This window comes from Kryptolebias marmoratus, linkage group LG1 (genome assembly GCF_001649575.2).
Source record: "Kryptolebias marmoratus isolate JLee-2015 linkage group LG1, ASM164957v2, whole genome shotgun sequence".
Lineage (NCBI taxonomy): Eukaryota > Metazoa > Chordata > Actinopteri > Cyprinodontiformes > Rivulidae > Kryptolebias > Kryptolebias marmoratus.
Window position 1 is genome coordinate 12,140,872 of NC_051430.1, and position 27,440 is coordinate 12,168,311.

A 27,440-nucleotide genomic window follows, 5' to 3' on the forward strand; every position below is an offset into this window, starting at 1 on the left:
TGGAAGCGTCAGAGCAGCAGCAGCCCTCCAGCGCGGAGCCACTCCACACGCTGCTCCAAACTTTTACGCACGGATCTGCTCCGGTTCCAACGCGGGTTCGATGCGCTTCAGCCGTGCTGTTCCCAAAAGAAGAAAAAAACAAAACCCACAACTTTTACATGCACCTGAAGACGCCACAGAGTCATTGAAGTGCCTTTGAATTTTAAAACTTTCTTCTAGTTTATTCTTTTTTTGATGCGGTTCACTTCCCCCCGGCGCGCAGATGCAGTGACATCAGGGGCTGGGAAAATGGCCGGTGCCTTCTTGAAGTGCCTCGTCCCGGCGCTCCTGCTCGGCGCGCACGGGCTCCTGGCGGAGCCCTCGCTGCCCCCGCGGCTCGAGGAGGGGGGCGAGTCCGCTGACAGCGCCTCCACGCTGGCTTTCGTGTTCGACGTGACCGGCTCCATGTACGACGACCTGAAACAGGTGATCGAGGGAGCCTCCCGGATCCTGGAGAAGACCCTCAGCAGGAGGACCAGAGCCATTAAAAACTTTGTCCTGGTTCCCTTCCACGACCCAGGTACTGTCTAACCCGAAAAGAAACACGAGTTTGTGCCACAGAGCTGCAAAGAGTTTACAACTGTGGGCTTTTTTATGAATGAAAGTATGTGTAAGGTTTCTAACTAGGGTATAAATAGACTTGTGGATCACACTGTTGCTCATAGTTTTCTTTCTTTTGTGTTCACATGACTAAACTTTGTAGTTCACCCCCCCATAATTTGACATGCTCTGTCACTATCAGTTACTCCCCCCCCCCCTTTGAGAAAAATCACAGAAAAAGCAACACCTATGAGAACTGTAACATTCCACAGAGGTCCTGTCTTTGTGGACCAGCACAATATACCCCCAGCCTCCAAAAACAAAAAGAAATTCTTGTTAAGACTTTTAACTTTGGGAGCTTTGTGGAGTGAGTTACAGGTAAGCTTCTGTCCAGGCTTGGAAAAGCTTCAGTCAGAAAATAAGAGTGCCCCCCCCCAGTACTGTTTTGTGCACTGATGAGAAGCATATGCTGACTGCTCGTGTGTAATTACCCCAATCACCTCCCCTTCTCCTTACAAACTTACCCCGCACCACTCCTCCGGAAAAAACCCTCACAGCCCCCACTGGTTTTAGATAGCCTGGAGGGCGAGTAGGTGGTGGGTGGGTGGGGGCTAACACCACACATGTTGCCTGTGTTTAATGTGCCCTGCCCTCTGGGACCTTGTAAACTTTCCAGCACTGCAAAGAAGCTGCAGGCGCGGCGGCTGGCAAACAAAGGGTCGTGACAGTGCTGTCAGGGCTTCACAGGCACCAAAGAGGAGCAGGAGGAAGAGGAGGAGGAGGAGGCAGGAACTTGAAAGCCGACTAAATTAAATCATGAACAAGCAAGAAATGTCATCAGCTTGACACATGTCTGCAAGCTCTTTATCGTTAGTCTCGTCATGTCAGCATTGGTTTTTGACATCTGGAATCACCATCGCAGAGGCACTGAAGTCGCACGTCTCCACCCTACCTGATGAGGGTCTTTTCTGTAATAACTATAATAAAAAAGCTTGTGTTTGTTGACAAGAGTGTTCCTTTTTGAGTGAACAATACATTCACTGCTGACTTCTCCAGCTCCACTGATTAACCATCAGAGTCATGTCAGGATCCGAGCGGCTCTTATCCATCAAACTTCAGCCTGCTGCTCCTCCAGACCTGAGGAAGGCACCCAGATTACATGAAAAAAAAAAAAAATACTGAGCACCACAGCAGAAAGTGATTATTCCGTCTTCATCCGAGCTTTGGCCACATTTCAGTGATTTGTTTAAAACAAATCCCGAACACAGAGGTTTTGTCAGCACATTTATCTTTTCTTCTGCTGTGTGCAAATTAGATCCACATCTTGCACAAAGGCAGCAGGACATCTTTCAGGTCCTGATGAATTGGGCTGTTACTTATCGGGGGATCAGATTTTGTGGACGCCTGTCCAGAGGCCGCGCTGGGCAGAGAAAGAATAAATCTTTATTGTCACTGCAATATGTGCGGCAAAATTGGACGCGGCCTGCTGAGAGGAGACTGCGTTCTCTTGTTCTGATGCAGGCGTTTAGTTGACTTTTTAAGACAAATTAAAGCAGTGCTTCAGCTGAAAGACAAAGCCATGTTTTAGGAATAAACTATTACCTTCAGCTGATTTATTTCAACAGAAAAGAGAGAAAAAAATGCTGTTTTGATGAGACATTTGTGATGCAGACTTTATCACCTCACAGATATCGGCCCTGTATCCATCACCACCGACCCAAGGAAGTTCCAGCAGGATCTGCGAGAGCTCTTCGTCCAGGTGGGGAAAAAAACAACAACACACAAACAGATTATCTGAACGTCCTGGAAACACTAATTCAGATAGCTGCACCACAACTACTGTGATGGCTTAATAACAAGCCACCCCCCGCCCCCCCGTCCCCGGGGAAGAATTGGGTGATTCAAATTTTCTAATGATGTGGAACGACAGCGCAAATGGAGGAGAAGCCGAGTTTGTTTAGTAATGAATTCATTTCTAAAACTGATGGTTTTATTAGTTTTTTTTAATTCTTCTCTGTCCCAGAAGTTCATTAGTGTTTCTTCAAACGACATTTTAAATATTAATGTGCAAGAGCCGATGTGTCCCTCTAACAATGACTCTGTTACACATTTCAACACAAAGTCTAACACAAACCTGCATGACCGTGTGCGTTTCTGTCGTACAGGGCGGGGGCGACTGCCCTGAGATGAGCATAGGAGCTATAAAGAAAGCCTTGGAGGTCTCTCTGCCTGGATCCTTCATCTATGTCTTCACTGATGCCAGGGCCAAGGACTACCGGCTGAAACGAGAGGTTCTGCGGCTGGTGCAGCTCCGTCAGTCGCAGGTGCAGACCCGAAGCTCTTACAAAGTTGTTCCCATTATTAAGACTCGTACACAAGTTCTCTAAAAGTTAAATGCCAGTGTTAGGCTGTAAGTCACATATTTTACAGCACGTCAGTGGTTGGAAAAGCAAAACAAAACATCTACGGTAATTAGTTCTGGTTAGGTTTGAACTCTCCAGCATGAAGCTTGATCAGTTTAGTAGATGCTTCCAGACTTTTTGGACCACAGTGACAAGCTTTAAAGGTCTGGACTCCAGAGAATTTCCCCAACGCTGAGACGACTAAGGAAAAGTTAGCCCAAGCCAAACTGCCACATGAAGCCTGGCGAAGAGCATTAGTGTCACTTTGGAGCCAACTGCGAGTCAGTAAAATGCATTCCCTTGACCAATTCTCTTGACCCTCCGTTCTCTTTGTCTTAAGGTTGTGTTTGTGTTGACCGGGGACTGCGGGGACCGCTCGCAGCCTGGTTACAGGGCGTACGAGGAGATCGCTGCCACCTCCTCCGGCCAGATCTTTCACCTGGACAAGCAGCAGGTTAACGAGGTGAGAGCACGACACGGTGGGCTTCAAGTGAAATCAGTGAGAATCGAACCTTGAGAAGTCCACACAGAACAGTGGATGAAGCTGAAGATGGAAGTTTTCAATATTTTAAATACAATTCATTTAAGACTGAGCTTGTTAGGGCGGTGGCTTTTATGGAATATCTGGATTTGAACGCAGAGTGAGGCTAATTTAAAGCTTTATTAGTCGTCTCACTTAATCTCCAGCCTGTATCTCGACATTCGGCGGCTCGGAGCTCTTTCAAACAGCTGCCTACTCTTTGGAAATGAAAAGAGCTGATGCCCACAAAAGCAGGTGAAGGATAGAAGAAAGGCGCTTTCAGGTTGCTGATTCTTCCAGGCCTTACGTAAACAAGAAAGGACAGGGAACAGGAAAGGCGGGGTCTGCTCTATAAGAACTACTCAAAGGAACTCTACAGAGACAAACGAGAGCCCCTTTTTTCTGACGTAAAAGAAATCACGAGCATTTAGCAGACCCTAGAGCAGCTGTACACTAAGTGCATGACCTTCATTTAGGACTCCTCAGAAACTCATCTAGTAAACATGGAAACAAGCCTGTTAAACTTTCTAAATTGGGACTTGTGGGCCATTTTGGACAAAATATGTAAAGCTACATCTTATCATTGTGAAAAAAAAGATAGAAATTTAAGTAATCTTAACCTTATATATATATATATGTATATATATATATACATATATATATATATTGTATATATAACAGTCTCAGCTTCAACTTTATGCCTTGGTGCCTTTTTGGCATCTTTTATTCACACAGCTATTTATAGCAGCAGAAATTTTGACCAGGGTTGTGCACATTTTTCCGTGCCATTGTGTATATTTCCACAGACTGAAACAGAGGAGGACCAGAACAAGCCCAAAGCTTGCTTTTTTTTTTTCTTTTTTTGACAGCAGATGCAATAAAAGCTATTTTATTCAGCGTAATCAAACGATTCCGGCGCTGATATTAAGCCTCCTGTTCATTCGATACGGTCCGTGTAACAGAAGCCACCCCCCGTCTCCCGGGCCAAAGACAGCAGGGCTCACTTCCCAGGCAGATAAAAAAGAAGCCAGAGTTTCCTCTGATATCCTGCGTGTCGACACAGGAGATGGCTGAGCAGAACCCGGCAGCTCTGCACACCGTTGGCCCTCTGAACCTCCTAACTCACATGGCTTTCTGTGTTTTGCATGTGGGCCTGTTTCCCGTCAAGCCATGCTCGCATGTAGAGAAGCGTACGTCGCGTTTGTGTGGGGCAGCTCAGTTCATTATCACCCTGTAATCCTGCCAGCTGTTCAAAGAGAGACCGAATGTTGCTTTTGTAATGCAGATATAGGGGACTTGCCCTCACACCACAACCTAAATGGCTTTCTATTGGGTGAAGCATTCCCTCAGAGTACAACAAACACATGCATACTTACATGTCATGTATTAAGTTACTGACGTTTTATGGCTGGCATAATTATTAGAAACTGACACAAACGCTTCGCACCCTGAAAACTTCTGAATTTGTGCAAATCTGACAAAAAGATATTCTCCTTTAATAGCAGTATAAAAACGTGCAGCCAAATGAAATGTACAGTCTTTTTTTATGTTCTCCCAGCGGTAGGTTGGAGAGAAAGCAGACCACATATTTGATTCTCTAATCCCAGGATATGATCTGTAATGGCTTTCCTTCTTCCTTCTTCCACCACTGTTGCCTGGTGGCAGCTTCTCACACAGCAGCTCGTTGTCATCTCTACGCAACGCACTCTTTACATTAGACTGGTTATGATCTGTTAACAGAGTGTTGATGGGGAAAAAAAAACATGCTAATGCACTGTCCACCCATCTTTATCAAGAGCCTACAGTGCTGATTATAAAGGAGGCCTTTGATTTTTTTTTAAGCTTCATCATAATGAAAACTGTCATGTCTGCTTGCAGGCAGAAAGAAGACTCTGAAAGAGGTCCACAATGGAGAACCAACTATAGCTCACAGTTACCATTGACTTAAAATTTAAAAATACAACTTTATGGGTTTATTTATGCTTTGGTCTGTAAAGCAACAGCAGCAAAGAAAAATAGCCAAAAAAACAAAACAAAAAGAGCCCATCTGAGAACCTCAGTGAATAATTAGCAACGGCCCTTTTTAAAAACATGAATTCAAGCTAATTATATAAAATCAAAGCAGATAATACTGTTTTTTTGCTGTCAGATAAGCAAATATATAATCGAATGATCTTTGCAGGCCGTAAGATTTGCTGAACGGATTTCTGTTTTTCTCTCTACAGCGTAGCGCATATTTATGTACAGCGGCGCCCTCCTGGTTTCCTCATTATGTGTATTCAGTAGTGAGTTAAAAAGGGGGGGGGGGGGGTGGTAGTGGTTCTCAAGCATAAAATAAAATTTAGGTTAAGATCCAACAGCAGTGGTCTGCACGAGTTTCCGACACAGATGCATCTCCTTTTGGTGCACTGCCTCCCTCCGGTGCAGGCCATTTCTGACAGCGAGAGCTGCTTTGTGTTGAAACCCCCACTGTGAAGGATCAGGGGCTCCATCTGGTGCGGTCCACTCGATTTGTAGCAGGGATGTTTTACAGCAAATATCTGTGGTTGCCGTGTTTAAACCGAGGTAAAAGACTAAACTGACCCCTGCCTACTGGAAAGTCTGGCTTTAGGCTGCTTAACCACAACCTGTTGCCGTCATTTTCCTTCCTCAGGTCGTCTCTGGATAAGGTAGCGGACTTTAACAGTTCTCCATCCTCTGCTAGTGCTCCGTCCCTGACCCATCTGTCACACTGCTATGACTATCAGAGGGGAGTCCTTCCTGTTGGAGGTCTGTTCATCTGAGACAGGCAGGATGAGGTTTCACAGGACTTCAGATCTTCTGCTTTCCTGGTGTTTGAAACGTGGAGCGGCTCGGAGCCCAGCATGCTCCTCCAGACCCGCGGAGGCCGGGCCAGCGAGCCGTCCCGTCTCTGCGTCTCAACTTCCTTTTGTCTTAGTTCTGAGAGCAGGAGAAGTGCCCGTTCCCCGTTCCTCTCTTGTGTAGAGAATAAACATTATCCCGGGGCAGATGTAGGACTCTTTGTAGCAGTTTCCTGCTCTGCTGGTGATGGCTGCACATGTGGCAGACATTACAGCTGTTTCCAGTTGTAAAACTGCTAAAGGGAACAGCTGCTGTCAGCACTCGGTGGAATTGATGTACAAAAAAGCGGAGGCCTGATAATTAAATTAAAGGTTTTTTCTTGTTTCGTTTTTCGTAAACTTCCTAAAATGTGTAGCTGTTGGCCTAAAGGCACACAGATGAAACGTTTTTAGTTTGTCTCCTTGCAGATCCAGCTCAACCGTTATGCCTCTTCATTAGAGTCAAAAGCGAAGGCTAGACCGCTGTTAAATGTTCGGAAGATGAAAGACATTTGGTCACTTGTGTCAACTAAAATGAGACACCGAAATGTTAATGACTTTTGATGCCTCTGGTTTTATTTCTGAGGAAACAGAAAGGAGACTGGAATCAATACCAGTATAATGGTTGAACACAGAGTCAAGCAGCTGTCAAAACTGAAAGTCTATATTGTCAGAAATATCTCACGAAATCCTCAGAGAGACTTAATATTCTAAGTAATGACTGTTTTTCCCATTAAGTGTAATCAGCCTGTCTGTGGTTATTTCAGCTTGTTGGTTAATCTTTGCTCGGAGTGACTAATAAGTGAGCCCCAGTGTGTCACCGTCTGACCTCACCGAGCTTTCTAAATTTAACCTGCTCCTCAGAAAAAAAAAGTGAGACACCGCCTGCCAGTTCTGTTTCTAAATTGTCTTTGGTCCACATAAATATTAATACTTAAATTTATTTCTAAAACATGGCCAACTGTCCCACCCCCACACGCAGCGAAAGCCTTTTATTCTGAGGAGCAAGCTGTGTGATTCATGAAAGCTGTGCTGCAGGAGCGGGACTACCGCCTGACAAACTTCCACTGTGAGAGACACTCTTCTGGGAATATATGCTTGAGAGTGCAGAAAACTGTATGTTATCAGTTTGACAGCTGAGCTCTTTTGCTTGTCCTTTGTTTAGACAAAATCTCTCCGCGGAATACTTTTGCAACGAAAGAAAAGTCTAAAGACAAAAAGCAGAGAAGGGAAGGGGTGTTTTTTTTTTTTTTCGGGAAAGAAGGGATCTTTCAAAGTTCGAAGACAGATTCTCTCAGTTTGCTTTGTGCACTTATTAATGAGTTCCCCCCTTTTATGGTTCTTTTAATGCTGTTTTTCTTCTCCTGCCAGGTTTTAAAGTGGGTGGAAGAGACAGTTCAGGCCATGAAAGTCCACCTGCTGTCTTCCAACCACGACAGTGCCCAGGAAAATAAATGGGAAGTGCCCTTTGACCCCAGCCTGAGGGAGGTCACAGTGTCGCTCAGTGGTCCGGCGCCACAAATCGAGCTGAGCGATCCCCTTGGTTGTCACAGTTTTGCTCTTTCTACCTTTTCTTATACGCTGAAAGTACCGTCAGCATAACGCACATCACACACACTAAATGATTTGTTTGTCGGTCGTTCCAAAGGTCGGGTAGTTGGTGTTGAGCAGGGCCTTAAAGAGCTGCTGAATATTCCCAACTCTGCTCGTGTCGTCAACCTTAAGTTTCCCAGTCCAGGAGCCTGGAAACTCAAGGTACTAATCACTAAAAACGTTTACGTATTTATTTATTCTTCATGACGGTTACATTATTGAACTGGGTTACTTTCTTTTTAAAGGTAAGCTGCAGTGGACGCCACACCCTGAGGGTTACGGGGGTCAGCAGTCTGGACTTCCGGGCTGGCTTTTCTACTGTACCTGTCTCAGAGTTCAACCACACCAGAGAGAGACCAATTAAAGGTGCCGGCAGGTTTCTGTTAGATTCCTGAATCGGATTTAATAAAGAATTTGTGCTGGTGATGACTTCAAGGCAATCTTTCCTTGTTCCTCAGGACTTCCAGCACATGTTATGCTAAAATGTACAGGCCTGAGGCCCCCAGGTTTTCTGAGCCACGTGGAGCTCGTGTCAGGTTCAGGTCGCTCCTTACGTACAATTTCTGTACCTCTGCCTTCTGACCTTGGCCAGCAAGGGCTGTGGACTCTCCCGGAGTTTCGCACACCTCCTCAGAGCTTCTTCATCAAGGTGTCGGGCAGTGACGAGATGGGTTTCCACTTCCAGAGGCTGTCCAGTGTTTCCTACAGCAACATTATTCCAGGTAAGGCAGCAACCACCCACCCTGCACACACATCACACCAAAGCCACTCCGCAATGCTTCTTACGCCTCATTAATCTTTTCTGTCAACTTTAACCTTTGTTTCCTTCCTTGCGTAGATCCCCCAGTTGTGAGGATGCCTGATGTGGTGAAAGGCTTTTACATGCAGCCGGCTGTGATTGGCTGCTCCGTGCAGAGCGACATTCCCTACAGGCTGAGATTCACCAGAAGTGGGATCTCACTGGGAGAGGAGAAGCACTTTCAGTGAGTCTGTGCTCTCTTTGCACTCTGCCCTCTGGATCACTTGGCTTGCCTTCATTATGGCTTCCGTCAGACGTTGCGCCTACATGCACCCATGGCCTGCTTTAAAGACACTAATTAAGTTGCTCACCACTCTCGCCAGTGAGCTCGTCTGTGAGGCATTTGCAGTGCCTGACTCGCACATTTTATTGGCTCGTTTGTCAAGGAGTGGGTATACACAGTCACTTTTGTGAACATTACATATTCGATTGTGTCATCTTGAGAAAGAACAAAGTGTTGATTCTTTCCTGCTGTTGGCGATCTGCTTTGAATTACACGCGTGAATTGCGGCTGACTTTTGATGAAAACTATGCGCATTTACCACAAGCACTGATTAGATGTAATGTGGAAATAGGATCTTGTTACTGTTGTCACACTCCAGCCGACCACATGTGTCTTTGTATCAGGAGCTCTGCTGTAGCATCCTGGGAGATTGCACTTGCTTCAGGTGAGGACGAAGGTGCATATGAGTGCATAGCGCAGAGCAGCGTAGGACAAGGGCGGGCCTTCACACAGCTTACTGTTCAAGGTAAGTCACGCGCTCGAATCAGTGTGAGCACACACCATCTCTGTAGTTTAGCATGCACGCATTCCTGTTCAAGGACAACTTTGAAATGAAGTCCAGACTTAAAAAAAAAAAAATCTCTGCTTCATGTCTAAAACATTGACCAGATGTAAAGCATTCCAGCACAAACATTAGGCTTTGAAAGTTAAACTATTTTTCTTCTGTTTGCTCATCGCTGATAACAGCAGCTTGATGTTTTGTTTCTGTTTCCACAAAAACAGAGCCTCCTCCGGTCTTGAAGCCCGCAGTGAACGTGACTTCCTCTGTCAGAGGAGTGGCCGTGCTCTCCTGCCAGGTCCAGGGCTCCGTGCGCCACAACTTGACCTGGCATCGGGCGGGCCGCGCCATCCGGGCCCGCACTGGGAGGGTGAGGCTGCTGGCCGACTCGAGCCTGCAGATCAGCGGGGTTCGAACCCAGGACGCCGGAGCGTATCACTGCACGGCCACCAACGCCCACGGAGACAGCAGAATTACAGTGTGGCTCCTTGTCCCAGGTACGGTAGGACGATACGCCCGCCGATCATCTGTTTAAACACTTAACACACCAGCGTCTCATGGCTCCTCTCGGCCCCCCGTCATCTGGTTTCCATTACTGCCTTAACCTCCTCGCAGTCACACTGAGCTACTTCCTCCACAGAAAAAGATCTCATCAGCCAAAACTGACAAGTGATGAAAAATGTGTCTGTTATTGTAGGCACGCTCTCAGTGAGTTTTGTAAACAGCCAAAAAAAAAAATGCGAGGCCTGTCACGATGTCAGACATTAGCTACTTGCTAATTGCTTCAGGCCCACTGTTGTTCATCTCATCATAGGGAAGTTATAAATGACATCATGCGGCCCTGAGTCACGCTTTTTGCTTTTGTGTTTCACTCGTGTTTGACTCCAATCGCAGAGGCTCCTTCTGTAGTAGTTCACCCCCAGACCCAGGCATTCTCCCGAGGGGATGAGATCCGCTTCGTCTGCTCGGCGTCCGGCTCCCCTCCTCCCCAGCTCATCTGGAGCCGTGGAAACATGTTCCTAACTAACCAGCTGAGGTTAGGGAACTCTCAGCCCACTCAGCACCTCTGGCAAAGACAACTCAGAAAATCATTACAGTCCTTTTATTTATTTATTTATTTATTTATTTATTTATTTATTTTACTGCATGCACAATTGCCACATTTTGTTTGCTAGGCTTTGAAAAGTAAAATCGACTGATTTAAGATGTCATCCAAACATATTTTAATGTGTCTATAGAAGGCTCTAACAAAAAAATCCCATAATAGCCGACAACATAGAAAAGAGCTAGATGTGAAATCTAGTTTTGTACATTTCAATGTGTTAAGAAACACAAATTATTGAATTACATGATGCAGGATGGACCAAAACCAGTATGGAGTATTGACCATTCGAGGGGCCCTGCCAGAGGATGCTGGGAACTACACTTGTCTGGCAACCAATGAGGCTGGGAGCGCCTCTCAGTCTGTGTCACTAACATATGCAGGTAATGTCTACAGATATCTACTGGAGGCTACCAATCTGAAGATGAGTTGTTACTGTAATTGGCTCTTTACTGCTCAGTTTTTACGTCAGTCTTAGAACGACATCAGGACTGAGAGCAGCTTTAGGTGGAGTGTAACCAGACTACTGCTCTGTCTTACATGTTTAGATGTTTGCCCCCCTTGTTTTGTGAGGACTGACAGTTGTAGATGTGAAGCTGCAGTCAGAGCTGTCAGTCCTTGCTTGACGAAAACGTTGACACTGATAGACTGTGGCAGCCTCTTCCTGGGGCAGGTTGGTTTTATGCTCCCATCTGACTCTGAATGTCATTTTAACAACACTGATCTGTCAAATCAGCCAAAGCTTTTCTAAGACAGATAATCTGTCAGTTCAGCTCAACTGCTGGCATGCAAAATGTGTTTTCAATTTGTTTACATTTAGACTTAAGGCATTTTTGTAGCTTTAAAGCAATATATTACTGTTGTTTTCTCGCGTAAAAGTGCGTAAAAACAGTATTTAGCTATATAACATCAAAATTGCTACTGTTTTTTTTTTCTCCAGAGAGACCCAGAATAACTGTAGTGCAGCCGGTTGTACTTGTATCTGTTGGTGGTGATGTGACTCTGGAGTGTCAGGCTTCAGGTGTTCCTCCACCTCTTGTCCACTGGTTCAAAGGTAATTTAAGTTTAAACGCAGAAATTGAATGTGGGGATGTCCTCGTTGGAAGCCAACCTTCTTTGCTTCTGCTTCCAGGTGAACTTGAGGTGGGCTCTGCCCCCTTCGTAGAGCAGGACGTGCACCGGGGGACGCTGAAAATCCGAGGGGTGCAGGAGGTCGACGCCGGTCAGTATAGCTGTGTGGCAAGCAGTCCTGCTGGAGCCTTCACTGGCACCGTCAGCCTGGAAGTTGGAGGTAACACAACACTTCGTTGTTTTGCACAAAAGCTTATTTTCCTCTTAAATTCACACGAAGAAAAATCCATCTTGTGCTACTTACTCAAACACAGTGGCCCCATTGTTTTTGGAGGAGCCTGCCGACATGACGGTTAACGTGGGGGAGAATGTCACCCTCCGCTGCGTCGCCCGAGGTTCCCCGCAGCCGACTGTGACGTGGCGCAGAGACGACGGCAGACAAATTCCTGCAAGGACAGACAGCCATAGCAAGACAATGCATGTGAACAACGAGCAGCTTTTAATTCAGAGTGAGTTTTCTGTGAATCACTGTTATAGCAAAAATCCTCTGCCTTTAGAGCAGGCTTACCCGGCTTCATGAATTACTTAGACTGACTGGCATGCCTCGAACTGTCAAAGTGAGTATTTATAGAAGAGGGACAGCCTTTCATATCAGATTCAGCTAACGTTTTCTTTGGAAGGGGGAGCAACAGGAAGTCAGTGGAAGTGCTAGAGTTACAATATGTAAAATTACTTTTTAGGATCTGAGCATGTGAGCTACACATTTCTCAAATGCTGCAAGGTTTGATGTCTTCTTCTGTTTGGCTTCCCATCAAACTAAAGTGGACATCAGTTCAAACCTTTCAGCCTGAAATCTTTCTAACCTTGGCCGCTGGGATCCTTTGTGCTCCCGGGAGTAAGTGTTTATAGCGTGTAACATAACACAGCAAAGGAATGGACATTTTTGCATGGGTTACTTCTGTCACTGTTTCCCTTTGTGGCTGCCGTCTGATCTAACTGGTTCAATCTGTTGCACATGGCTTTAGTTTGTACCTGCTATTGTTTTACATAATGTCTTTGTTCGTGTTGTGTAACACAAATGCACCAACCATTATCAATTACTCCTCAGGTTCTTACTTTAATGCGTCTTGTCTTTACTCTTATGTCTCTAATGCTTATGTCATTACCTATCATAATCACTGCCTGATTAGCTTCACGAGAGAATTGAATTATAGGTCAATCTTTGTGCATATGATGTCCAGGGAATTCACAGAGAGGGGGAAATGTGTGTCAGCTGGCTAGCAGCTGAGCCAAACCCATTAATCCTGTGTTTTTCTATTTTTAAACTCGTGATTACAGAGCCGTCAAACCAATAATACCGCTAGTTATCGAAGGAAGGGCTTAACTGCTATTAGCTGAGGCTCAATAGTCAGCAAGAGAGGTTTCTTAGTGTGAGAGTGGAGTTTCTCGTGTCCCTCATGTGCTGTTGATGTGTGTTTGACTGTAGGTGTCTGGCTGCATGATGAAGGGGTATACATCTGCGAGGCCAAAAACCAGTTTGGAACCACCAAAGCTGAGGCCAGAGTTAGTGTCACTGGACTGGGTACGCTTATCAGCACCAAAACCCTGCTGTGGCCTTTTTTAAATGTCCACATTTTTCTTCTTGTCATCAGTGTTTTGTCTTTAAATTGGTCCTGCAGAACCCCCTCTCTTGGCCCAAGCAGCTCCAATCATCACCGCTGTGGTTGGGCAGTCTTTTAGCATCCCCTGCATGCTGCTAGATGGCATACCTCTTCCAGAACGACACTGGTCCAGAAATGGAAACCCTGTAAGCCCGGTTTTAAACATATTCATCCCATAAATCATACCTGTGTTCTTTGTTCAGAATGTTTTGTTTTCTTGGGGCAGGTTAAGCTGAATGGCAGGATGTTCCTAAGGAGTGATGGCAGCTTGCACATCGAAAGAACCATCGCAGAAGACACTGGGATTTATGTCTGCACTGCAGTGAATGTAGCAGGCTCCACAAACATCACAATTAACGTGGAGGTGCACGGTAGGAGACAAATGATAGTAAACAGTTTAAAGCTCATTTGCCCTGTTGCCAAGAATCACAGTTAGAATTACTTTAAAACCCCACTCAGCAGCCAGTTAATTAGCTTAAAGTGTAAAATGAGACATGATTTATGTGGGGAACCACAAAGATGTGGTCAGTGATTGAGGTTAGCAAAGGAGATCTTTTAACACATTTTAGAAGCCAGTCTGCATAAAAAAAAAAAAAAATCATGTGATCCAAAAAACAACAACATGTTTGCGTGTTTACACAAACATTAGTTGGTTAAATGCTTTATTTTTGTTGGTTCTATTAAAATGTAACATTTAAAAAGTAACTTGTTGAATAAAAATACAAAAATATGTAATTTCAATTTAACAGTATTCCTCCCAGTTATATTGGTTTATTTTAGAATCAAGCATTTGTGCTGTTTCACGTTAACATATATGTCTTTATGTTGACCAAATTCAGCTATATTTAGTCACAACACAATTGCTTAATTCTGAAAGAATCCAGTTTTAGGATTATTCAAAAAGCTGGTATTTAAGTGTGACTATCTAAGTTAATAGGCTAACATTTCATTGTTTCAGCTTCGTACGTTTTATGCGTGATAGCAAAATATTCAATCCAATCCTGAGCAAAAAAAACATTTTTCAAAATGTGAAAAAAAAAAAAAAATGTTCAAAAGCTGCTGAACACAGGACTAAACACAGACAGATTTATCCACAAAAAAAAAGGATTTTCCACAAAGGAGCTAAGAAAATGTACAGAATCAGCATGAAAAACCAACATATCTGAATGATTCAAACATCTGTTATCATCATAGTGAGGTGGGGGGGGGTTCGGCTTCCTGCACGCTTTGATGAATGAGGTGGTTTTGTTTGGTCGGCAGATATTGACAGACAGGTCAGAATGCAGCTCATCATCAGTTTGTGATGACGACGCCTGAAACGCTGACATTGCTGGCAGGTTTTAGTCAGTGCTGTTGCTGTTGACAGTTTCTTCTTGGTCAGTCAGACAGCTGTGCTTTACAACCTGCTTCCTCCGCAGTCCCCCCAGAGATCAGTCCTGGTCCGTACCAGTACATAGCCAATGAGGGCACAGCCATACGACTGTCATGTGAGGCCAGTGGAGTTCCCAAGCCAGATGTTGTCTGGTCCAAGGTAAGAAGTCACACTCACAGCCCAAATCTACTTTTCTGAATGGCTCCTGTGGCCACATCCCATAAACACATGCATATCTATGAAATCATATTGTATCATCTATAAATGGTCACACTTTTTGTTGAAATGATTCATTGGAAACAAAGTAAATAGCAAATGGTCAAGTGTGTATTTATTTATTTTTTATTTATTTAACCTTTATTTCACCAGGAAAGTCCCCCTGAGATTAAAAACCTATTTTCTAAGGCAGTCCCGGCCAAGAGGCAGCAAGGTTACAGAACAATAACAATTACACGATTAAAATGCCATACAAAGAATTATTGAAAACAGCTACAATTCAAAGAATCCTTCCTTCTCAAGTGCTGTCAACCTGGTCTTAAAAGTGCTCAGTGAGATAAGTTCAGCTAGTTTCCAGTTTTTGTTGCAACGTGTTCCATGCAAATGGAGCCAAGTAAACAAAAGTCATTTGTGAAGTGTGATATCCTCCAGTTTGTTCAGAGTATTAAATGCAGTTTTCAACAAGTCTACTCTTCACCAACCTATTTCCAGCAACTCTGGGATTATATTAGCAATAATCACAAGTATGTTTGTAATTGATGTAATAATTTGGTATTTTGTCATTAATTAACTGGAAATAACGTCTCTCAAAAATAACCATTACTGTAAAAGGTATTTGTCAGGACGTTAGAGGTATGACATGTTTCTCGGAATGCTATTTTTTTTTCCCACACAAACAGGCAACATAATGTGGTTGCATTTACATAAGTGCTTTCTTTCTTTTTGGTGTATCCATTATTTTTCCCCCATCCAGCCATTTCTTTTAATTTTAAGAACTCAGTGGAAACCACCAACAAACAAATTTGTGCCGCAGTCCGTTGTTAATTATCCTGAACAGGGAGAATGTAACCATGGCAACTTTTTTTACCCTGTTGCTACTTGGTTGTGTGAAACCACTCTGTTTTACTGTACCTCAGGGACCTATTTAGAACCTCTACTACAATGCTTCATGAGAGGAAGACTCAAAAGGTTATGTGTGTCCAGACAGAGCCAGGGCCGTTGTGCTCAGTCATCCCTGGATGCAAAACATGAACTTTATTTCATATGTTGTTACTTGAAGCATTACACTTCAATTCTTCTGCATGCTTCCTTTGACTCTGTCAACAATGTGATTATTAAATAAAAAGGATATTATCCAAGCAGATGTTATCCACAGTGGTCAGAAACCAGAGTCATTAAAAGCTGTGACTTGATTTTTTTTTTGTTTTGTTTTGTTTGTTTTAAGAAATGAAACATGTCAAAAAATGAAACACCTTACATTGTTAACATAGAGTTGATTACTGAGATAAGGTGAATAAGCTCCTGTTTCCTTTATTAGTGAAGAGAGACAGCTCGGCCTTTCTTGCTTCTTCCCCCACTCCCAATGTTTGTAGTGGGTACTCCTATGTAAAGTAAATTTATTTCCTTGTCAGATAAAAGTGAATCTGCAAAAGTAATTTTATGTTCAAAGCAAGCGCTTTCGCAGCAGGCTACATTCTTCTGTGTTTCCTGGATATTGCAGATAGAGAGCAATTCAACGGGCGGTCTGTAATTACGTTCAACATCAAAGGCTGAGCTGTAAACCTTAAACTAAGCTTAGCGTCTCGGCACTGTTGTGCATCTGAAGCTTTTACAGTATATTCTGCACACTGTTTTGGCTGCCGTTCTTCCAGGGCAGGCAGCCTCTGCCCAGGGAGCGCTCCTCCTTTCAGCCCGACTCCGGCGAATACCTCCACATCTCCCATCCCACCGCTGACGACGCAGGGATCTACATCTGCACTGCCACCAGTCCCGTGGGCTACGCTAGTCGAGAGATCCAGCTTAGTGTCAACAGTAAGGGAGAGAAATTGACAACAAGCTCCTGAATACAACATTTCGGTGTCAATCAGTTTTCTGTATACAGACACAACTGGCCAGCATGGTTTTCCAGTAATGTTCTTTCTATTTTTTTTTTTATTTCAAGCCATTCCAAAGATAATGGGCGTGAGCGGTCATGACAACATTGTAGAGATGGCTGCAGAGGTGGGGACAGAAGTTGTTCTCCCCTGTGAGGTCCAGGGACTTCCTTCTCCGCTGGTCACATGGAGCCGAAATGGACATCCCATTCCTCCCGTCACAGCTGGGTAAGGGGAAGTCAAGTTAAACATCAAGTGGAGAACGGTAAAAGTTCTCACCTTTACCATACGGTCTAACCCAGCGTTTACACGTGCCTCCGGCTGAGGTTGGCTGACATTCCTCGATGTCACTTTCCAAAATGTTGATGTTTGGATTTCATTTTTATGCCCCTTGAAGAGCAGCCAGACAGAGGCAGCAGCCGTCTGCTGGAAAGCTGTGCGTAGGCTTCACCCCGTAGTCTAAACTGAGGAGAAACATCTGGTTCCACACAGCCCGAATCCTTACTTTCATGTGTGGTCACCCTAGGTGCAGACAGGCTGGCTGATTTGAGGCACACATTGGATGGATGACAGACAAACTCTCGTGGCCAGACACCAAGCAGGGTGGTGGAGGGAGAGAGAGGAATGACAGGGGAGTTGAAGGCGATGGTGACTCAGTTACTGTATGGCTTTTGTGGGGTCTGAAAGAAGAAAATAGTGGGGGCGAAGGGATGCTGGGAAGAGGGGAGGAATATGAACTGATAGTAAAAAAAAAAAGAAAACCAAGCCCTGTCTGCCTCATGTTCGAATTCCCTGGAGTGTTTGAGCAGTAAAACAACATGCTGACTCTTTACTAGTCATGTCTGATGAGAATAACACATCTCTGCGAACTACCCCCACATCCCATGCTTCGAATATGCGGGACCTGCGGAAACAAGCAGAAAGGCTAAAGATTCGTCCTCTCAGCTACACTTCGTGGGTCAGGGGAAATGAAAAAGGGGCAAATGGTTGTTGAAATAAGTTGAAGGAGGGGGCGAGAGACTTCTTCCATAACTGTGTACTCAGCCATGTACTTGGAAAAAAAAAAAAACGCAGATGGGGGTCGGTGAAGACACGAAAATGTTCAACACTGTCTCAGAAGATGTGTTCATTTTCTACCTAACACTGATGAGGCCAATTTGTCCCAGTTAGTCTTTGCGCCAGACTGTGTACACAGATGACCTGACACCAGTGTGGGGAGTGATGGATTAGCTGACGTGGGGGGGCTTCGAGCCCTGTGTGTCTGAGCTCTGCCGAGCAGCAGCGCCGCAGCCTGAGCTCCGGCTGACTGGTGCACAGGAAGTCATTTGGTTCTGAGCCTGAAGGCTGCCGCCTCTCCTACGTTTGTTTCAGGAGGTGGGGGAGAAATATTACACAATACAAGCAGTAGAAATAGAGAGCTCTTTGTGCTGCCAGCTGGCTTCCACTTACATGAACATGTTATTGTTATAATTGAGTTGCTTAGCAGACAGACTTATCTAAGATAAATTACAGAGGTGTGTTTACTTTTCGGTATATTATGCAGCTGCACAGCTTCTGGTGCATTTCATATTACCACTAAGTCGTTTAACATCACTGACCCATATTCAGTGTCTTTACCATACATTTAATTGCTGCTGTTGTTTTTGAAGACAGAGTTTTATGGGACAATGAGTGACTCGGCATAAACTTCGCTTTCCAGATTTTATTTATTTTCAGGGAGACAAATCATCAATTATGGAGAACTGCACGACTTTGCATTGCTGGCTCATTATTAAGCCAACCTTTTAATTTTCAAATCATCTGTATTTTCTGACCTCCGTGTGATAAACAGCAGTCTGCCGCACTTATTATTCCTCCCAACAGGAGGAGGTGCATTGATCTTTTTGAGCCTGCGATCTTTCCCACATTGACTATTATCATGTCAAAGGTAATAGCTCTCTGGGGAGAACACTAGGACCTGATTGAGATCCAGACTTTAGTTTCTCATAACCATCAGCCTTCACAGATCCATTCTTCTTCTGTGCAGCAAAACAATGCCTCCGAACAAGGTGACAACCGACTGCTCGTGCATTCACGGCACATTCTCTCATTCCTACTTTATATTAAACTCAGCCAAAAACCTTTAAAGTAAGAAACATAGTTTTAAAAAAAAAATTATATTTTACATTTTGAAACCTACTACTATCAAGGTTGAAATTAAAATCTAAAGGAGCATTCCCATTCACTGTTACTGGCTGTCTGATATTCTTGACAAATATTTGACTAATTTTGTGCTCATTTATAAACAAGTTCTTTCTCCAAAATGTAAATGTCACATTAAAGAGAGAATCAAAACAGTTTTAAAAAAGGGTAGAACCTGCTCTCTCAGAGACACTGGTTCTAGATCTACTGTGGCTCATAAAGTATTTTCTCTTTTTTTTCTGCTTTTTCCATCAACCTCTTCCCAGGTTCACTGTTTTGCCTTCAGGCTCTCTTAGAATCAGCGATGTGCGCCTGATTGATAGCAAACTGTACACCTGCATTGCAGAAAACCCAGCAGGCAATGTGTCTCTGAGCTACAATTTACACGTCCAAGGTAACTCAATAGGGCTTTATTTCAAAGTTGAACTTCTATCTATCGAAAGGCATTTTTTTTCCAAGATGCTGTTTTGCTGACATATTCTATAAGATGATATGACCTAATGTAAATAAATCAGTGAAGAGGGAGGCACATAACTGAATTATTTTCCCTTGAACTGTATGTTTCCATTCTTAGTTAAGCCCAGGATTCAACCAGCGCCCTCCATCCTGAAAGCCCTGCTTGGACAAACGGTGGCTCTGCCTTGTGTGGTCCAGGGAGAGCCGAAGCCCGAGATCAGCTGGTTTCACAACGGACAGCCTGTTGGCAAAAAGAACTCGACGCCCCTAAAGATCCAGCGGGTCAGCCTCACAGACCAGGGCACCTACCAGTGCGTGGCCAGGAACAGTGCAGGACTGGAGAAGCTGGAAATAAAACTGGAAATTCTGGGTGAATATCAGTAGTTTCAAATCTTCAGGCTTTGTTTATCATTTCAAAAATGAACCCTGAATCTTACTTCATAAGAATCCCTAGTTTGTCTTAGTTTTAGGCTCTGCTTGAAACACATTCACTCTGGTAACATTAGCTCCATATGCTGGGGGGGAGAGGGGGGTGGATTAAACAACTGTTTATTCTAAGTGTTGTCCCTTAAAGGCACACTTGGAAGCAGAGTGAAAAGCTGTCTGTCATGAAAACTGAGTGGCATGATTTTTTTTTTTTTAAAGAAGGAAAAATAAGCCATTTTCAGTCTGCTTCTGTAGAAAGAGGTGTTACACTCTGAGCCTGTGTGGGGAAAACATTTTCAAAGCTTTTCAACCTGCTGACAAGCTCTTATGAATGAAGATGGGTAGAACTTTTCTTCTCCTGTCCTTCCAGTTTCAATCAGCTTGGATTAAGGTCGAGATTTTTCTGAATCAAGTTTTGTTTCCATCAGACATGGGGCGTCTCTGCGACCCGTTTATGATCTTCTACTAATTACATTATGCATAAATAGATTTGTTCCACCCTGCCAAACCACCCTTCGAATTTACATGCTTCCTGTTCCTCTCCAAGTTTGGGTACATTTCAGTACCCAAACTTAAATGCAACCCGTCGCAAGCGTGTGCATAAGCGGTGGCAGAGCTAGCATAGGGGTTTTAAATCAAATTCATGGTTTCCTGTCATTCCCCTTGAAGATTTGAGCTGACACTTACCATGGTTTATCTGTCCTCACAGAGGCCCCGTCGTTTGCCGAACCTGGAGATGCCATCATGGAGAAAGTAGTGAACAGCAAGGTCATCATCCCTTGTCGAGCCGAAGGTATGAAATGAGTCATAAATGGGTCGGCGTGGACAAATTGAAAAGGTGAAATTTACAGCACGGGAATTTTAGGGTTTACGGTTCACGTCTCTGCTTTTGTTATTGCTTCCGTGACATAAAAAAAACAACAACTAATAAATAATTCCAATTTAAAAGTGACGTTTCTTGCCAGAGACAAGCAGCTGCCAATATATTAAAAAAAAGATAATTCTGTGCCAACATGGTAGCATTCCAAGTGCTTCCTGTTTTATCAAAGCGCACAGGTGCGGGTGCATGTCTGCGGATATGCTGAAGGATACTTACTCCCTGACAGCAAACATTTAATGTCTGTGTGAAGCTGTGCCATGGTAACCAGCTCAATGAGAGAAGGTGAGGACTGTGTCTAATGTGGAGCAACAGCTGGAACATCGGCCTGCCTGCTGCCTCAGTGAGCCACATCTGCTTTCCTCCGCACCGCGGCCTGCCGGGAGAAGAATCCTAATTACAGGCTGCTGCTGGCAGATAAAGGACAGAGATGTCTGAGTTGCACCATGAAGCAGAGGAAGAGGTGGATGAAGCCACACTAGTCCTCCTTACATGCAGGCGGGCAGACAGCAGCATGCTTTAGAAAGCTCATGCAGGAATCCCTGATGCTCTTGACACCCAAGAGAGGCAGTCAGCAGCATGAAACAAGGAACTCCACACTGTTCTCTCAAGAGCTTTTTTTATATGAGCGAGTTAATGCATGTCTGCCAGAAGCATATTATTATTTCACCAACAAGCATACTGCCTTGATGTAGGTAATTATTTGAGAAACACATGGAAAAGATAATCCCTTACAAAGGGCTCAATGAGAAAAAAAAAAACAAACCTGTCTACGAAATTTGTTAGCGTCTAAAACAGAACATCTGCTTGCATTTCCTCTCAGCAATGACATAATGAATTTGCTTCAGCTCTCCTAAACTGTAAACATGTGTTCATAGAAGCAACACATGATAACATCACTTGTCCTGTGGTTCGCGTATTATGGATTGGAGACCACCTCACATTTCCCTCCAGCAGGCAGCTCCATCGTGGCGATTCACTCTGACGAGTTGCATACAGAAACCTCCACATTTTCCCCGTTTTACCTTCCCCCCTGTGGACTATTTCCACCTCTTTAATACCCAGTAATCCACAAAACACATCTGTTTCAGGCTCTCGAATTAAGGCACCTTTTCTTTTGAACTGCCTATTATTCAACCTCTCATATTCTTATCGCTTTAGACTCTTGTTTCAGTGTTTGGTAATAAATCTTGAGTCCTGTCTTAAATATTTCATTTTACTTTGCTGCTCCAGAACGCTGTTTTCTTTTTTATGCGACTCTGACCTTGGACTTTTATGCCTGCAGGCTACAAGGACTCTAACAGTTTTGGCAGTCTTGCCTGCTGTCCAGCAGATAAATCGAGCGCTGGCATTTTCTGAGTCTGGGCTGCTTGCCCAAAAAAGTTTTTTCTGTAAAGAATCAGAGAGATGGAAGTCACTTTTTTTCTTTTTTTTTTTTTTTTTTTTGTCAGACATGGCCGATAAAGTTTATTTTGTCCTCGCTCAAAATCATTTTCTTTCCCCTACATTATCTGCAGGTTCGCCTCCTCCCAAGGTACTCTGGTTCAAGAATGGCTTGGAGGTACACCCCGAACAATCAGAGCTCTCTGTGGCGAGAGATGGAGCTCTTGTAATTAGCGCAGCATCTGCCAGCCACAGTGGAGACTTCAAATGTGTGGCAACCAACGAGGCAGGCTCTGTAGAGAGAAAGACTAGGCTAAAAGTAAATGGTGAGGAGTTATTTATAGCGCCATGGCTACTTTCTGTTCTGATAACAACACACATTCTTCATAGTAATGACACATATTCCGGTCTTTTTGTCCTATTTTAGTTCCCCCAGAGATCCCAGATGATGGCCAGCCACTAAACCTCACCGTCACCCTGAAGCAGCCTCTCACTCTGGGCTGTGATGCTTTTGGCATCCCTTCTCCATCAATAACCTGGACTAAAGATGGTCATCTGGTGAGTGAGTCACCTGCATGCAGTTCATTTTGATCTCTAGCTGTGCAATGCCACCAAGTGGCTATTAATTCCTTGTTAGTAAAAACCTAGGCTTCACGGAGTTAATCACTCTATCCAGGTGGACAGTCCTGGGGTGTATCTGCAGAATGCCAACAGGCTGCTCCGGATCTACAGAGTTCAGCCTGAACACGCCGGACAGTTTGCATGTACAGCTCAAAACTCCGCCGGAAAGACAAGAAGGGAATACAACATAGTGGTGCAAGGTGAGCTTATAAACCTGCTGTCAAGCTGCTATTTAAACAAGAAAGATAAGAGACAGATGCAAGAAATACCTCCCTATATTACACCATATTTTATCTTGGAATTATTTTGGTATTGAACTCTAAATTGCAATATAAAATAGTTCTGTAGAATTTAGCTGGCCTATATTTGAAGTACAATGACAATTGCTTAAACTAAACTTTTGCTGCTTTTTGCAGCTCCACCAGTGATCTCAGGAACATCCCGGCTGCAGGAGCTAACTGTGGTGCAGGGCCAGGAGGTGGAGTTTCAGTGCCGAGTCAGTGGACGACCAGCTCCCAGAGTAGAATGGAGTCGCGATGGAGAGTACGGTTCACTGACAGTTTATTGACGTGACATTCACCACCACATACACACACACACACACGCAAAATGATGTAATTATCCATTCCTTCCTCTCTTCTCTCTCCAGGGTTCTGTCCCGTGAGGGAGATCCACATGTGGAGTTTGTGGAAGACGGCCAGGTGTTGAAGGTGAAGTCAGTAAGACTGAGGGACCAGGGGCTCTACCAGTGTCTGGCCAGGAACAGTGCTGGAACGCAGATGCGCCAGTTCAGGCTTACAGTTCAAGGTGCCGACTGTTTGTTTATGACACACACACACACACACACACACACACACAACAAACACTTTCAACTGTAATGACTAATTTGGCTGAGAAACTTAATTTATGTTAAGCAAAACAAAAGAGTGGAAATAGGGAAGGGAATAAAGTGGATAGTTCAGTTTTTTTTTAAATGAGGTTCAGTAAAAACATTATGAGCAATAAATATCTTACTTGTTTCAGGCGCCTCTTTGAAGAACTTCTGTTAGAGAAAAGCAGTGTTTAATTTTGACCAAAGTGACAAGCTAACAAGCTAGTTCATGTAATTTATAAGCCTTTTTGCTTTACACGGTTATTTACATTTAATTCTGTTTGTATTTGTAAGGACAAATAGTGACGGCTGTAGCACTTCTGGTGCACTTCCTGGAGGAAAATTATATTTCTGCTAGAATAATTCTGTAATACAAAAATTGACAGCAAAATAAAGGCTTATGAAGAAGTGTAAAATAATTTCTTTTTGAGAATTGAGCTGTTTTAAGATAGCAGCAATACACCTTTGTCATACTTAGCCTGAAACTCCAGTCAGAATTAAACTATTTTTCAGCAAACAGCTTGGGAGCAGCGGTTATTCAAATCGCTATCTACAACAGGTAAGATATTGATTGTTCATAACACTTTCACAGAACCCTACTTCAAAAGAGCTGAACTTTACCTTTAAGGTAACAATTTTGTGTCAACTACTGCTGGTAACTGGCACCAGTATTGTGCTGATGAAGGAAATGACTGAGTGTAGTATTTATTGCAGGTGTGTTACTCATATCTAGACACCATCAGGTCTTTGAGGACATATTTAAAAGCTGAAATCTTTTTCTGTCACACTAGGAGTGCTGTGATTGCTCACTGCTGTAGTGCATGATGCATTTCTGTTTTAGAGGCTCTCCTGCACAAAAAGGTCAATCCACTGTGGATTCATTCACTCTGTACCTCAGGGCACTAAAATTACTGGCTGCTACACATTATTATGTTGTCTCTTTTCCAGCTCCCCCCGTTATCAAAGGGGTGAATGAGACCTCAGAGGTGTCAGTGGTGCTGGGTTTCCCCTCAGTCCTCCCCTGTAATGCCGAGGGCTCACCTACACCCAGTATCACATGGCTAAAGGACAACCAGCCCCTCGTGTCCACTCCTCAGGTGACATACACCAACGGAGGGCAGGCCCTGCGGCTGGGCTCAGCGCAGGGAGACAGCAGTGGCCTTTACACATGCAGAGCAACAAATCCAGCCGGCACAGCCATCAAGCACTACTCTCTCAGTGTTCTGGGTAAAAACATATCCTACACAGCTCTCAGGAGAACATGCTGGAGAACAGATTTTGTTACTGTTTCACCTCCTTTTCCCTTTTTCTCGCCAGTTCCCCCACAGATAGAAGGAGAATCTTCATCCTTCACATTTGCTGGTCATGAGGAGAAAGTGAAGATCAATGGGAGTTTAACTCTGTCTTGTTTGGCCAAAGGTTTCCCTGAGCCCAAAGTTCACTGGTTCAAAGACGGACAGGTCGGTGTGTTGCATTTCCACGCTGTGCATCGAAATCTCAAACATTCAGCTGGGATTTTCATGGACCAAAATCTTACCTCTGTCACCCTCTACCGGCAACCAGCATGACTTACAACAGCCATGACAAAATATAGATCCCTCGGCACAAACCACCCCCACACTTCAGATTTTGTGCGATGAGTAAGCACGTTAATTACAGCAAAGACATATCCAAGAGAAGCCCAGTAATTAAACATCACAGGCCTCATCTGTGACAATAATATATAGTTTAATTTCTACTCAACTTGTAATTTGAAAATGTTGATGTTCGATTTGTAAGGATGCTACATTACATTTCAAACCACAAATGAGGCACATCTGTATCTGATGGTTCATGGATTTTTTTTTAACATTGAAGAATGTGATTGAGTTATATGATTAAAAAAAAAAAACACTGAAACCAATGTAAAAGTTTGCAAAAGGCAGAAAAATATCACAGTATTCACAAATTTTTTACTTTAATATTTAATAACTTGAGCTAAGAAGTCTAAAAAATAAACAAAAACATCCCAAAAAAGTTTAAAATCTTCGATTTTTCTCTGTGTTTAGATGCTTACTGAGGTCCGGGAGAATGGCCACTCCCTCCACATAGAGAATGCCTTGTTGTCCCACGAGGGACAGTACACTTGTGTGGTCACCAACTCTGCAGGAGAGGACAAGAGAGATTTTCACGTCACAGTCCAAGGTGTGTTTGGTTACTTCGGATCATCACAGATGGTTTAGGTTTGAGTCAGACCTTTTTGTTACATATAAGACATTTGAGTTTTAAAGTTAAAACTCCTTCTGAATTCACAGAAAGCAATAAAACTTGTGTGTTTTGTTTCTAGTTCCACCAGTCTTCCATCGCGTGACAAACAGGGAAGCAGCCTGGGGTCAGGGCCATGAGGGGGACAGTGAAGATATGGTGGAAAAGCGGGAGGTGGTCCTCAGTCATTCAGTCAGCCTGTCCTGTGAGAGCAACGCCATCCCTCCACCAGAACTCAGCTGGTACAAGGATGGACAAAAGCTCACCTCTGCTGATGGAGTGGCTCTTCTTCCAGGTCAGGAGAAACTACTTCAGGCATGACCCTAAACCAGTAGCCTGGCTCCTCTGTATTGTATTTGTGACTTTTTCTGCTGTTATGCATTTATGTTTTTTTATCTAGCAGGAGGACAGGTGCTACAGATCCCCCGAGTGCAGCAGGGGGATGCTGGGAGGTATACATGCCAGGCTGTGAATGAAGCAGGGGAGGACCACATGCATTTTGAGCTGGAGATCCTCGGTAAGCAAACGTGGTTTCATTATTTTTTGAACAACACAACCAAGGTAAAGGATACACAATTACAGCATTTCTTTTTTGTTTTTCACCTGTTTAGTTCCTCCTGTTGTTTTGGGAGCATCGGAGGAGTTTATGGAGGAGATGGGAGTCGTGGTCAACAGCACCGTGGTTCTGCACTGTGACGTGACTGGACGCCCGGCTCCAGTCATCTCCTGGCTGAGAGACGGACAGCCGGTGCGCCCGGACTCACAGCATCAAATCATTGAGGACGGGGCACGACTTCAGGTTAGCTGCTGACCACTTCAGGAGTGTTACCAGTGAGTTATCAGATCCTTTTTTTTGTGTGTGTGTGTAGAGGACTAACACTTTATGCCTAAATCCTCAGCTGCTCAATGTCCAGGTTTCAGACATGGCTGGGTATTCTTGTGTGGCTGAGAATAAGGTTGGATCTGTTGAGAAGCATTTCAGTGTGATGGTCCAAGGTAAGAAACCACTTCCTGTAAATATGATCAGATCCAATGATAACAGATGCGCTGACTTGTGTCTTCTTCACAAACTGTAATTTTCAGTGCCTCCTAGAATAACTGGACCAAAGGAGGAGGAGGTGAGTGTCATTGAGGGTCACATGGTGTCACTGCTGTGTGATGTCCAAGCGTACCCTCCCCCAGAAATCACCTGGACCAGAGACGGGCAGCTCCTCCGTTTCAGCACCTCCATCCATATCCTGCCAGGTCAGTCACCGGTCAACTGCAATACCCAAATAATTTAGTCATCAGCTGCATTTACTTTCTTGAAATCTAATTCCACAACTGATATTACATTTCACACATATATACCTTGTATTAAAGGTGGCCAGATGTTACAGTTGCCTCGAGCAGGACTGGAAGATGCAGGGCAATATGTGTGTACAGCCAGCAACTCAGCAGGACAGGAGCAGAAAAGCATTCTTCTTAGTGTTTATGGTAAGCAAATCCATGGTGACCCATCTGAACAGCTCAGCTTCATATACACATGATCAAATCCCCAAAACTTTCATGAAATAAGATGTGTTTATCT

General features: G+C 44.0%; 1 protein-coding gene across 4 annotated transcripts in view; it reads left to right on the forward strand.

Annotated features, from left to right (window-relative positions):
* Positions 1 to 253: 253 nt before the first annotated feature.
* Positions 254 to 27,440, forward strand: part of hmcn2 (hemicentin 2) — a 41,846-nt gene continuing 14,659 nt past the window's right edge. Inside the window, exons 1-39 of one of the 4 annotated variants that reach the window (XM_017417334.3) lie at positions 254 to 559; positions 2,268 to 2,338; positions 2,745 to 2,903; positions 3,322 to 3,444; positions 7,713 to 7,884; positions 7,990 to 8,096; positions 8,180 to 8,300; positions 8,393 to 8,656; positions 8,773 to 8,917; positions 9,361 to 9,482; positions 9,740 to 10,012; positions 10,410 to 10,551; positions 10,873 to 11,000; positions 11,558 to 11,671; positions 11,750 to 11,908; positions 12,003 to 12,197; positions 13,175 to 13,270; positions 13,368 to 13,495; positions 13,576 to 13,720; positions 14,768 to 14,880; positions 16,590 to 16,749; positions 16,880 to 17,039; positions 19,259 to 19,386; positions 19,567 to 19,818; positions 20,584 to 20,667; positions 22,269 to 22,460; positions 22,562 to 22,692; positions 22,811 to 22,955; positions 23,172 to 23,298; positions 23,405 to 23,562; positions 24,575 to 24,853; positions 24,944 to 25,086; positions 25,675 to 25,810; positions 25,953 to 26,165; positions 26,271 to 26,387; positions 26,482 to 26,669; positions 26,770 to 26,866; positions 26,954 to 27,115; positions 27,233 to 27,346. In XM_017417334.3, the coding sequence (XP_017272823.1) occupies positions 289 to 559; positions 2,268 to 2,338; positions 2,745 to 2,903; positions 3,322 to 3,444; positions 7,713 to 7,884; positions 7,990 to 8,096; positions 8,180 to 8,300; positions 8,393 to 8,656; positions 8,773 to 8,917; positions 9,361 to 9,482; positions 9,740 to 10,012; positions 10,410 to 10,551; positions 10,873 to 11,000; positions 11,558 to 11,671; positions 11,750 to 11,908; positions 12,003 to 12,197; positions 13,175 to 13,270; positions 13,368 to 13,495; positions 13,576 to 13,720; positions 14,768 to 14,880; positions 16,590 to 16,749; positions 16,880 to 17,039; positions 19,259 to 19,386; positions 19,567 to 19,818; positions 20,584 to 20,667; positions 22,269 to 22,460; positions 22,562 to 22,692; positions 22,811 to 22,955; positions 23,172 to 23,298; positions 23,405 to 23,562; positions 24,575 to 24,853; positions 24,944 to 25,086; positions 25,675 to 25,810; positions 25,953 to 26,165; positions 26,271 to 26,387; positions 26,482 to 26,669; positions 26,770 to 26,866; positions 26,954 to 27,115; positions 27,233 to 27,346 (6,034 nt within the window). In that variant the 5' untranslated portion in view covers positions 254 to 288. Of the gene's footprint in view, positions 560 to 2,267; positions 2,339 to 2,744; positions 2,904 to 3,321; positions 3,445 to 7,712; positions 7,885 to 7,989; positions 8,097 to 8,179; positions 8,301 to 8,392; positions 8,657 to 8,772; positions 8,918 to 9,360; positions 9,483 to 9,739; positions 10,013 to 10,409; positions 10,552 to 10,872; positions 11,001 to 11,557; positions 11,909 to 12,002; positions 12,198 to 13,174; positions 13,271 to 13,367; positions 13,496 to 13,575; positions 13,721 to 14,767; positions 14,881 to 16,589; positions 16,750 to 16,879; positions 17,040 to 19,258; positions 19,387 to 19,566; positions 19,819 to 20,583; positions 20,668 to 22,268; positions 22,461 to 22,561; positions 22,693 to 22,810; positions 22,956 to 23,171; positions 23,299 to 23,404; positions 23,563 to 24,574; positions 24,854 to 24,943; positions 25,087 to 25,674; positions 25,811 to 25,952; positions 26,166 to 26,270; positions 26,388 to 26,481; positions 26,670 to 26,769; positions 26,867 to 26,953; positions 27,116 to 27,232; positions 27,347 to 27,440 lie in introns of all 4 variants that reach the window. The other 3 variants (XM_037978303.1, XM_037978299.1, XM_037978301.1) reach the window with 3 other exon arrangements.